Source organism: Hemiscyllium ocellatum, chromosome 4 (assembly GCF_020745735.1).
Source record: "Hemiscyllium ocellatum isolate sHemOce1 chromosome 4, sHemOce1.pat.X.cur, whole genome shotgun sequence".
Classification (NCBI taxonomy): domain Eukaryota; kingdom Metazoa; phylum Chordata; class Chondrichthyes; order Orectolobiformes; family Hemiscylliidae; genus Hemiscyllium; species Hemiscyllium ocellatum.
In genome coordinates, this window is record NC_083404.1 from 45,142,189 (window position 1) to 45,155,349 (window position 13,161).

Here is a 13,161-nt window from a genome sequence, read left to right on the forward strand (position 1 = left end):
GGTAGGTACAGAAAGCATCTATGCTTCCGTGATGTCTAATCGCCACAATGTAAGCAGACAAGCATGGAGACCTGCCAGTAGTACTCCTGTTTCACATTCTGTCCATTCCCTCCTTCTACCATTTCAGACTTGGACATTTTAGTGCCTGCCTTGTTTTGCCTTTGATGCTCTTAGGTACCTTGCCAGAATTGTAAAACTGAAGGCAAACTGATTAATGAGCAACTTTGCTGATGACCACATGGTTATTTTGCTCCAGGCGATAAACATGAGGTTCATCTTTTTAAGATGAGGCTACCGATTATATTCCAGTGCAGAATATATTATTGTATTTCCTGTGTCTTTTAGAATCACAGAATTGTTGCAACAATCAAGGAAATTATTTAGCTCATTGTGTCTGTGCTTGCTGCCCAAATGACCAAAGCACCAAAATTCATTTCCCCACCTTCTCCCCATAATGTGCATATTATTACTTTCACATAATCAACGTGTTTCCTCTTGAATATTACGAGTGAACTCGCCTCCACACACTTTAAGATATCACATTCCAGGTTATTTTCTTTTTAATGCAGAAAATAATTATCTTCATGTCTCTGTTCCTTCTTTTACGAATTACCTTAATTTTGTGCCCACTTGTTTCCAAACCTTTCTCTAGTGGAAACCGTTTCTCTTTGCCTACTGTGTCCAGATCCCTCAGGATTTTGAATATTGCTATCAAATTGCTACCTGTTTTTTTTTCCTCCAAGGAAAACCACTTCCAACGTCTTCAAGTTACCAACATAACTGAAGTTCCTCATCTGTGGAATCATTCTCACGAAGTCATGAGATCCAAATATACAGTCTTAAGACATCCATTGCATATTTTTAACAATTCAACTTTTTAAGTGCCTCATGTGATAGTAACACAAGCATATATGATATCAATGCAAAAGCAAAATACTGCTGTCAGAAAATCCTGAAAATAAGAAGCAGTTAAGGCAGCAACCTGAATCCTTTACCACTAAAATTCTTTCATTATAATGGGTGCTCCGCTTTCCTTTGTAATGCTATTTGTTAATTAATTGATCATTTTCCATTACTTTTAGTTTTAATAGGTTTTGATAATGTTTCTTCAACTGTGACACCTTGCAATATTGCTACAAAACTTTGATGTGGTATCTTTGAGATGAGAAAGCCTGCCAAAGTGCTTCACAGAAGAGTTAGTAGACAAAATTTGATGTTTTAAAATTTTCTTACTATACAATAGTGTTGTTGACAAGATTGGTATTTGTTGCGCATCCCAATTTGCTCTCAAGAAATCCACTTTGAGTGGCTGGTACAGATGTACCTGCAATATTGTTAGGAAGGGAATTCTAGAATTTTGATCCAGTAGCAGGGAAGGAATGGTTGTGTAGTTTCAGGATTCTGTGTAGATCGGTGGGGAATTATCAGGTTTTTTTTATTCACTCATGGCGTAGGTGTTACTGGCTAGGCAAGCATTTGCTGCTTATCCTTATTTACCTAGAGGACAGTTAAGAATCATTGCTATGGCTCTGGTGTCATATGTACACCAAAACAATGAGAAGTTAGTGAACCAGTTGGGTTTTTATGACAATCGATAATATTAGGCCATTTTTTAAATTAAAATTTTTATTTCACTATCTGCCATGGTGGGATTCAAATTCATGTTCATGGAACATTAGTCTGGGGTTCTGGATTACTAGTCAAGTGACATTACCACTATGCCACCACGTTCTCCACCCCCCCCCCCCAAAGTCTGCTGTTTGCATTTTTCTGTTTCATTTGTCCTTCTTGGTGGTAGAAGTCAATTGTTTGGAAGGAAGGTGTCAGAAAATTCTGATTGGGATGCTGCAGTGTATCTCTTATGTTGTACACACTGTTGCTACCAAGCACTAATGGTGGAGGGACTGAATGTTTAAGTTGGCAGATCGAGTACCAGTCAAGTGGGCAGTTTTGCCTGAGATAATGTCGGGCTTGTCATTTGAAATATTCTCATTTAGCCAAATGGCAAGTATTCCATGGCACCTCCTGACTTATGTTTTGTAGATTGTGGACAGGCTTTGAGGAGTCCGGAGTTGAAACACTCATCTCTGAATTTCCAGCCTCTGAACTGTCATTATAATGACAATATTTGTCTGCTTTTGAAGTTTCTGATTAATAGTAATCTGCAAAATGTTAATATTGGGTGAATTTGGTGATGGTAATGTTATTTCATGATTTGATTAGGTTTTCTCTTGTTTGAGATGAACGCTGCATGCACTTCTTTGACACAAATGTTACGCTGAATTGCACAGAGATTTTGTGACCAAAAACTGAAAAGCTGTGGAATCCAAGGAGCATCTTAAGAGAAGGGTGAATGAGTTTAAGGAGGGAATTCCAGTGTAGCTTAGTCTGCTGAAAAAACAAATCTGGATAGTGAATAGAAAATCAGGAATCTACAAGAGGCCATGAGCATTGGGAGATCGCTGAAAATTATGGGGCTGTAGGTGTTTACAAGGACGGGGAGGACTGAGTGATTTGAAAGGGAGGAGAATTTTTTTTTTCAGGTTGTTATGAGACCTGAGCCAGGAACAGCTGTCTGCTCACATGGTTTGGTGTCAGGTTCTGTTTTCTAGCCTCTGAAGTGCCTTCAGATGTTTATCATGTTGAAGGTGCTATATAAGTATTATTAGTTTTTTGTTTAAAGTTGAGGCATTAATGGATTGGAATGAATGCGGGTCAGAGAGTACAGGTATCTTGAAGTGAATAGAAACCATAAATATAAATAGAAAATTTAATAATCCTTTACAATTCATTTTAAATGTTTTGCCCAGTGAAACTACATGGGTGTTAAGCCACGTAGTTTTTGATGAGGATCAATTGAAGCTTCAGCTATTCGTAGGTGTACGTCGCAGATACTCCAGTATCCATTGCAGCATGGGACAAATGATTTTTATTCCTTGATTTAAAACAAGAGGTTGACATTTTGAGATCACAGTTCAACTTTCAATTGCATCCTCTGGAGAAACCACAGATATAAAGTTTTCGCTTAGGTTTAAAAAATACATTACTATATAAACACTCTTCAGTTAAATGGTTTATGAAGGCCAAGTCTTGGATATTGGTATGTTACTTGAAGTGTCTTTTGCCTTTCTTGCACATTTATATATAAGAAAAGCATTTGAAGCAATAATGTGTTTGATTTGAGGTTGTACAAGCTGAATACTCAATGTGATGGCAGAATACCCTTCACTGTCCTCTTAAGATACTTCTTAAAGCTTACCATACCTGAGCATTCAGTTATTTGTTCCAGTGTGTGGTTCAGTGTAATATTTGTGTCAAGCAAGTGCAGGCTGTGTCCTTCTCCAACTGGAAGAAACCGAACTAGACCTACTTGACATGCAATAATGTTGCATTACAATTCCCCTTTCTACGAGCACCCTGGGGATTATTCCTTCTGGAAGAAATGAAAAAAAAACATGATTTCTTCCAATTTACTTTTGTGTCCAATGGGATCAGATCTGTCTGAAGTGTTATCAACCAGTATCTGCAGTCCTCACTTTCAGCCAGTAAGGTCAGAGATACCTTTAGAGCAGTTGGAGCTCGGGAACAAGTGATGGTTATATGTTCATTATGGGACCTTTTGGTGAGAACTGCATGTGTACTTTACATAGGGAATAAATAATGGGTATTTTAGAGTTTGAAATAAAGTTGGAATAAAACTCTGAACACTGACCAACTTTTTAAACTGAGGTATTTAAACAGTGGATTATTCTGATCCATCACCGTCTGAGTTATAGGCCCAGCACATATCTGCTGTGCCATTCTGCTCAGCTGAAAGATTCACTGGGTTGAAATGCAGAATTGCCCTGGTGGACTTTATACCAAGGCTTAACGTGGAGTCCAGGTAGCATGAAAGATTATTTCATTTGCTGAGCAATTCTCTTTGTTGGAGCAAATTACATTATATAAAAGAGCTGCAAATTATGTTCTTTTTCTTCAGTTCTTAGTTAAATGGAGTAAGTTGAGCTGTATTCTCTGCAACTGAAATTAATATTAGCAGGTATAATGTGAAAAATAACAAGATTGAAAATCGAAACTATAAGCACCACTTGCAGGACATGCACAGCCAGTTTATCTGTCTCTGGGGAGAGAGGGAAGGGGAAGGTGTAGGCTAACTTTTCAAATCTGAATCCCTTCTTAGAATTGAAAATAAGATTTTTTTTTTGTTTTGCTGAGAATCTCCCATGCTTTCCTTGTTCCAGTACTGATTCTCGAAATTCTTCATGCACCTTTACAATCTTCAGGTTCAATTAATGTGTTGTGTGTATCTCTGAAGTTGTGGATTTTAGTTTTAGTTTTGGTAAAGCTATGCATGTTGGTTAACAGCACAAAACACAACTTCAAAAGTACAGCTACGTACCTGATAATAGAATCGGGAAACTCACAATATGGGCATGTTTCCAAGTTTGGATAACAATGGTTGACATCTCTATGAAGATCCTAGTAGTATATACATGCATTAATAGTTTTTAAATAGTCACATTTTATTCATTATAACTATAAATTATACGTTCGATGTCTAATTTTGCAATTTAAGATTGTTTCTGGTAAATTTATTTTAAATAGGGTCTCTTTGGTACTACGAATTTTCCTGCAGCTCACTTTCACTTTCTCTTTTTCCTTGGAACTAAATCTATTACAGACCCTTATTTGCAGCAACACAAAAAAAAATCAGAATTGTGCAATTAGTTGGCAGTTTGTCTGTAATAATCATCTGTTTTGAGGGTTTCAGGATGTTCAGCCTAACCAAGGCACATTGATAAGTTAATCCCACTGTTTAACATCAGTTATATTGTATGTTGTGTAACTGTTTTACAAGTTGAAACAATAAAATTGTTGCAAGCAACTTTGTGGTAAACGACTACTGGAGGCAATGCCTGATTCATTTTCATTTCTGTTGATCGCTTTCGTTTTTTTAACCCAGGTTAAAACTGTGACTTTTCTTAGACAAAAATAAAGTTCACTTAAAAGCTTGACTTCTTTTTCAATGTAGGTCTCATTCAGCAAACACCACGGAATAGCCAGTTATACAGTCATTACCTGGCCAATGGCATCATGTCTGATGGACTAGGAGGGGATAGGCCATACAAATGTGCATATTGCAACAAGGGTTTTAAAAAGTCTAGCCATCTTAAACAACATATCAGGTACGAATGATATGATAGCTTGTTTAAATTGTTTGGGAGCTGGGAAGTGGTATCTTGGCAAGATTGCATGCAGTTTCTCTAGTTGATACTGTTACAGAATCAGGAAGTGCAGGAGGAGGCTGTTTGGTCCATCGTGTCTGTGTTTAGTCTTTAAAAGAATTATCCATCTAGTCTTGTTCCCTTGCTCTTTTCCCATTGTCCTCCAAATTACTTACTTTCAAGTTTATATCTAATTCCATTTGGAAGCCCTGTTGAACCTGCTTTTGTCCTTAAAGGTATTCAGTTTAATGAAATTTGTTGAAAAGTGGATAAATTGTATAATTTGATATTTTATATTATAGTTGCATGTTAATTACAAAATTGCTCCCAAGTTTTGCTTCTCAAATTTCAGATAAAAAAAGGGATACATATGTCCAGAATCATTTCATAGAACAGGTGATAATTTCACAAAAAAAAGATATTTGGGAAACTTAATGCACATCTGTCACAAACAAAATATAGCTGCTTTACTATATTCAGTCTTCCAAATACTTGTGTGGATCTTGACGTGGCCTCTTTTAATGCTGCTTGAGCCTTCAACAATTCCTTTCCTGTCTCTTTATAATTTGCCTTGTTCTTTTTTCCTTCCAATGTCTTTCCATACATGACATTCAAGACTATTGCTGGATTACAGTTCCGTAGGCTTGAACTGCCATCCTCCAGAGTGGCCAGCCATTATTTGTTAGCATGGCCAAGTCTCCATCCACCCCTTTTTGTTTGCCTCAACGCCACAGTGTGTGCCAGTTTTTTTTTGGTGTTTGCAGGCAAAAGCAGACAAAAACAAATGTTGCATATCTAATTTTCTGTGTTTTTATTTATGCTAGTTCCTGATCTGACCCGTTGAAAATGAGCGTTAAAGAATGCTATCTGATGTGGAGAATCCAGAAGTGAATTTAGAGAGTCTCGTATTGATACATGGATGCAGGGAAAGCACAGGGGCATGAGACAAATTCAACTCTTTCAAAGGGACACGATGAGCCAAACGGTTGCCTTTTGTCTTCTTAATTTCTGTGACATTGATAACTTATTTAGCTCTCCTCTTCAGAACTTGTTTTGGTTTCTTTTGCTTTTACTAATTACCTAGGCATCTACCTTGTGGCTTTTTTATGAGTTAATAGTTTCTTTTAAAGTACACTCCTTTAAAACTTGCAATACAAATTCACTTTCACTCTAGTTGTGCATTGTGCTCATTTCTAGCCTCTGCAATATGAAAATAATGAATGTGGAATCACTGGAAGAGGTATAAGATCAATTTGCAAGTTCAGTATTAAGACTGAGTGGTTGCACTTATCAAGGAAGTTGAAACAGGAAAGTTTTATTTCTTGAAAAAAGAAGCCTTGAATTTGACCTGGTTGAGATATTCAAAATTAACACAAGATTCAATTGGATCAGTATAGAGAGTGGTTTCCGCTTACATAGAAACTAGGCCTTTCAGACCTGCTCCTCTGTTCAATCTGATTATGGCTAATCCTTGATCTCAATGCCATAATCCTGCTTTCATGTTCGACCCTTGATGCCTCTAAAATCTAGAAATTTATGTATCTCTTTTCTTGAATATATTCAGTGATTTGGTCTCTGCAATCTTCTGTGGTCGAGAATTCCACAGGTTCACTATCCTTTGAGTAAAGAAATATTTGTTGAAATCTGTCTCAGGCTAACGGGCAGGCCATTTAGGACTGTGTCCCCGGTTCTAGACTCTTCAATCATAAAAAGAACACCCTGCACATTTTTTAGAACCCCTTTTATAGCCTTTTTAGAATTGTATATGTTGTAATCAGCTCTTTCCTCATTCTTCTAATCTCTAGTGAGTACAGGGCCAGTCAAACCAAGCTATCCTCATGGGACAGTTTTATCATCCCAGTGCGGACCTATGAACTGTTGCTTCACTCCCTCTGTGTTGAGTAAATCTTTCTTAGAATTTCTTATCCTAGAGATAAAAACTGTGCGCAGTACTCCAAGTGTGGGGTGGTCTTACCAAGGCTGTGTATGACCTTGCACAGCATCTCTACATTTGAACTCCAATCCACTTGCAATGAAGGCCAATATACATCCAAAATTAGTGGGCATAATAAATCTAACAAAGAATTCAGGAGGATTATTTTTATTCAGAGTGATGAGAATGTGGACTTCATTACTGCATGGTGTGGTTGAAACAAATATTCTAGATGCATTTCAGGGGAAGCTAAATGAGGGAGGAAGAAATAGAAGGCTCTGATGTTAGGATGCGGCACTGAATGTTAAACACTGGCATGGACTGGTTTTGCCAAATGACCTGTTCCTGTGTTATAAATTCTGTGTAATTCTACACAAAATGTAAATACCACAAAAAGCTATATTGTAAAGGGAGTTTAGCATAGCAGTGAGGGAGGAGAACTGTTTTAAGAAAAATGTTTAAAATTAAAAAGTTATAGTCCACGGGGAGAGAGACTTCAAATAGAGTGAGACTTGTAATGCTGTGTGATTCGATCCATGCATAACAGTTGAGGCAGGATCTGTGCCAACATTCAAGGAATTGATGGATGAAGGCACAGGAATGTGGGGACAGGATTGTTAAATGGGAATAACATTATTTGCCTGTATGGTCTAGACTCCTTGGGTTTAATGGTTTATTACAACTGCTGTAAGTTTTGCATCAGCAATCCTCCAACTCTGGTCTGTTGAGCATCCCTAATTTTGATTACTGTATTAATGTTGGCCGTGCCTTCAGCTACTTGGGCCTAAAACTCTGAACTCCACTCTCTAAATCTCTCATTCTCTCTACTACTCTTTTCTCCTTAAAACCATCTCTAAAACTTGTCTTTTTGACCAGGTTAATTGTCAACCTGACCTAATATCTCCTTTTGTGGCACAGTGTCAAATTTTGTTTAACACTCCTGTGAAGTGCCTTGGAACATTTCTTTCTTGTTATTATTATCATTAGTATTATGTCACTAAATGAATATAATATTGGAATAAAGCTCAAGAAGAGTGAGGTAGCAGCAAAGCAAAAACAAAATCTTATTAGGAGTGTCAGTTACAAAAGCAAAGTACTGTGGATGCTGGAATCTCAACGTCAAATCTGGAAATTTTGAAGCTGCTATTCCTGGAAGCCTGAGTTTCAGACCTCAGGCCTGGGGCTGTTGGAGTATCCACGAGGCTGAAAGTGGATAGCACAGAGAGTTGGTTACTACAAAGGCTAACACTCCACAAGCAACAAATGAATGGGTGACCACCACATAGAGTAACAGGACAAGACAGATGGATAGTGCAAAAATTCACTATGGCCATTCCCCTGCAACACAGATGTACTGCTTGGATACTATAATGGGCAAATGACCTCACAGAGAAAAATGGCAGCAGCCAATTCATTGCAACACAGTTTGCTGTGGCACACAGAAGAGGAAAACAGTGGGAATAATAATTAGTTATAATATAGTAGGGGCATTTGGCATTCAAAAGTAAGGGGAAATAGATGAACAGTTCTGTGCAGCAAACGAGACTCCATGACTTCTGGGTGCTGCAGGATATTCTGAAGTGGGAGGGTGAGCAGCCAGTGGTCATGATAGACATTGTCCCAGTGCCATAGGTAAGAAAAGAAATGAGGTCCTAAAAGCCAAATATAAGGAATTTGGAAGCGCGTTAATTGGGACCTCAAAGGTAGTAATCTTGGGATTGTGACTAGTGCTACATGCTAGTCAGAATTGAAATAATAGTACAGATCTGATCAATACATGACTGTAGAGATGGTGTAAGAGTGATGGTTTCAGATTCCTGGGACGCAAGACCGATTCTTGGGTAGGTGGATGTGTTGCACTCGGACCAGAACTGATGACGTAGAGAATGTATTTGTAAGTGTAGTCAGAGAGCATTGAAACTAAAATGGAAAAGGGATGGAAACCTATGCACAGAAACAGACGACAGTGAAATAAAGACACCGAAAAGATAGAATGGTAGATTAGAAAAGTGACAGGCAGGTAAGTTAAGGGCTAGCAGTGAGCAGGACCACAGTGAAAGGAACTAAGTATGCAAAAAACACCAGTCTTGAGGCCTTGTACCTTAATGCACAAAGCACTTGTGATAAGATTAATGAATTGGTTTATGAATAGATGTAAGTGGGTGTATGATAGTGGGTATTTCAGAGACATGGCTGCAGAGTGACTCAGAATGAGAAATGAAAATTCAGGGGCTTTCAGTTTTTAGAAAGGACAGACTGAAAGATAAAGGAGGTGGAATAGCACTGCTGGTTAAAAAGGAAATTCATGCAGTTGTGAGGAAGGGTATTAGCTCTGGTGAAATAGAATCTGTGTGGGTTGAGTTCAGAGACACTAAGGGGCAGAAAGGAATAGTTAGGGTTGCATTAGACCCTCAAACTCTATTCCTAACATTGGGCAAAACTTTAAAAAGGAAATTAGAGATGTGAGTAATGATTAAAATAACTGGCTGTAATTATGGCCAACTTTAATCTGCATATAGATTGATCCAATCAAATCAGTAGTCATACCCATAGAGAAAGAATTGAGAGTGGATATGGGATAGTTGATGAGTCAATATGTAGAGGAACTACAGAAAAGGCTGTTCTTGACTGGGTATTGTATAATGTGGAAGGAATAATTGTGCAATGACCTTGAGGGAACAGTGATCAAAATAGGATCATTAAGTTGGAGCATGATGCAGTTGTTTGCAAGACTAAGGTAATGATTTTAAATAAATGAGTTCACAATGGTATAAGCCCTAACCTAGTTATGATAAATTGGAGATTGTTGTTTAAAGGGATGATGGTAGATAGGCATTTAAAGAGCGCATGGACGAACTGCAAAACATTCCAGTCTGTCATAAAAAATAAAACAGGAAACATGGTCAGACAATGGTTTACAAGGGAATTTAGACAGAATTATTATTTAGAAAACAAAGAGACTGGTTGATTAAGAGGGAAAATAGAGTAAGCTTGTAGGGAACATACAGACCAAAAATGAAAACTTCTATCTGTATGTGAAGAGAAAAAAGATGAGTAAAAACGAATATAGGTCCACTATAGTCAGAAATGGGAGAATTTATAATGGGGGATAAAGAGATGGCAGACCATGAAATACATAGCTTAGTTACGTCTTTGCAAAGGAAGATGCAAATGACATATGGAAAATATGAGGGAGCACAGGATCTAATGGGTAGGAGGAATTGAAAGAAATTATTAGCAGGAAAATTGTGTTGAGTAAACTAATAGGATTAAAAGCAGATAAATCCCCAAGGCCTGAAATCCTCGAACCCATAGTACTTAAAGAAATAGTAGATGCACTAGTGGTCACCTTCCCACATTCTGTAGACTCTGGAACAGTTCCTATGGATTGGAGGGTAGCTAATTTTACCCCACTATTTAAGAAAGGGGACAGAGAGGGAGGCAGATTGTAGATCAGTTAGCTTTACATCAGTGGGCGGGAAGAATGTCAAAGACCATTACAAATCATGTAATAGCAGAACCATTTGAAAGGTTGTGACAAGATCAGACAGTGTTAGCATGGATTTGCAGAGGGGTTGTTGCACATGACCAACATGCTGGAGTTTTTTGAGGATGTAGCTTGTAGAGTTGATAAGGGTGAGTTACTGGATGTTGATAAGGTTTCGATAAGCTCCTACATAAGAGATCAGCTTGCAAAACTATAGCACGTGAGATCGGAGGTCATGTACTGAAATGCAAAGTCAACCTTACCAAAATCTGGGGCTTCTGGTGAAGTAGAATCTGTGTGGGTTGAGCTTAGAAACACCAAGTCCCTCAAGTTCTATTTGTATTGTTGGGGAAGGCAAAAAGGAGAAGCAGACAAGCAACAGTCTGATATTGTTTGTCAGGTATGATTCCATGAGTATGACAATATCCCAGGGACCACCATCACCATCCCTGGATGTATCTTGTCGCACCGGCAGGACAGATCCAGCAGAGGTTGCGGCACTGTAGTATATAATCGGGAGAGAATTACCCTGGGAGTCCTCAGGTTAAACATGGGCAAGTAAACTTCCCACTGATTGCCACATACCATCCTACCTTGGCTGAGGAATCAGTGTTCCTGTATGTTGAAAAACACTTGAAGGAATCACTGAGATGGCAAAGGTGCTAAATATACTCTGGGTGGGGGATTTCAGTGTCCATCACAACGAGTAACTTGGCAACAGCACTACTGATCAAGCTGGTTGGGTCTTAAAGAAAATAGCCTCTGCACTGGGCTTGTGACAAGTGGTGCAGGTACCAACAAGAAGAAAAAACATACTTGACCTCATCCTTACCAGTCTTTCTGTTGGAGAGTGACTGGTAACAGTGACCTTTGCACAGTTCTGTGGAGATAAAGTCCTCCCTTCGTATTGAGATTACTTAATCATGTTTTGTGGCACTATCACCATGCTAAATGAACAGATTTAGAACAGATCTAGTAACTCAAGACTGGGCATCCATGATGCACAGTGGCCAGCAATAGCAGCAGCAGAAATGTACTCGAGTATTACCTGTAACCTCATGGCCAGCACATCTTTCACTCAACCATTACCAGCAAGCCAGGGAATCAGACCCGGGAATCAACCCTGGTTCAACTGAGAGTCAGCCTGGTACAGCTACCAAACAGGACTATTTGCCTGCCACAGCATAAGTAGCAGGTGATAGAGCTAAGAATGCCACAATAAACAATTAGATCTAAGTTGTTCAGTCTCTTCACTTGTAAATGGTGGTGGACAGTTAAACAACTCACTGGAGGGGACACCACAAATATCCCCATCTTCAGTCATGGAAGAGCAGAAACATCTATTAGGCTGAAGCATTCACAGCATACCAGAAGTGCCAAGTGGATGTTCCATCTCTGACTACACCAGTGACCACCAGTGTTACAGATACCAGTCTTGAGCCATTCAGTTCACTCCACGTGATATCAAGAAATCATTGGAGGCACTGGATACTGCAAAGTCTGTGGGCCCTAATAACATTCTGGCAAAAGTACTGAAGACGTGTGCTACAAAACTTGTCACTCCCCTAGCCAAGCTCTTTCAGTGCAGTTTCAATACTGGTATCCATCCGTCAATGTGGAAAATTGCCCAGGTATATCCTGTGCATAAAAGGACAGGTTAAACCTGACCAATGACTGTCTTATCAGTAAAGTGATCAAAGGTCTCATAACAGTGCAATCAAGTGGCATCTGCTCAGCAATAACCTGCTCAGTGATGCCCAGTTTGGATTCTTCCAGACTATTCATCTCCTGACCTCATTTCGGACTTGGTTAAATCATGGACGATAGACCTGAATTCCAGATGACAATAGTGGCACTTGACATCAAGGCACGTTCAAGCAAGTGTGGCATCAAGAAGCCCTAGCAAAACTGGAATCACTGTGCACATTCTCTGATGGTTGGAGTCACACCTGGCACATAGGAAGATGGTTATGCTTGTTGAAGATCAGTCATCTCTGCTCTATGACATCTCAATAGGTGTTCCTCAAGGTAGTGTCCTAGGCACAATCATCTTCAACTGCTTCATCAATAACCTTTGGCCCATCTTAAAGTTAGAAGTGGGGATGTGCAATCATGATGAACAATGTTCACCATCATTCACGACTCCTTGATACTGAAGTAGTCCATGTTCAAATACAACAAGGTCTGGACAGTTGCCAGGCTTGGGCTGACAAGTGGCAAGTAACATTTGTGCCATGCAGATGCCAGGCAATAACCATCTCCAATAAGAGACAGTTTAACCACTGCCCCTTGACATTCAGTAGTGTTACTATCACTGAATCCCTCATTATCCACATCCTGGGTGTTGCCATTGACCAGAAACTCAATTGGACTCACCACATATATGCACTGGCTAGGATACCAGGTCAGAAGCTAGAAATACTGTGGCAAATAACTCCCCAAAATCATCTGACATCTACAAGGCACAGGTCAGGAGTGTGAGGGGAAGACTCTCATTTGCCTGGATGGTTGCAATT

General features: G+C 39.1%; 1 protein-coding gene across 2 annotated transcripts in view; it reads left to right on the forward strand.

Moving 5' to 3' along the window:
• The window catches only part of LOC132813309 (zinc finger protein 236-like), a 162,713-nt gene that overhangs the window by 67,069 nt on the left and 82,483 nt on the right, over positions 1-13,161 (forward strand). For both annotated transcript variants that reach the window (XM_060823121.1, XM_060823124.1), the window contains exon 12: positions 5,033-5,186. In XM_060823121.1, the coding sequence (XP_060679104.1) occupies positions 5,033-5,186 (154 nt within the window). The remainder of the gene's footprint in view (positions 1-5,032; positions 5,187-13,161) is intronic.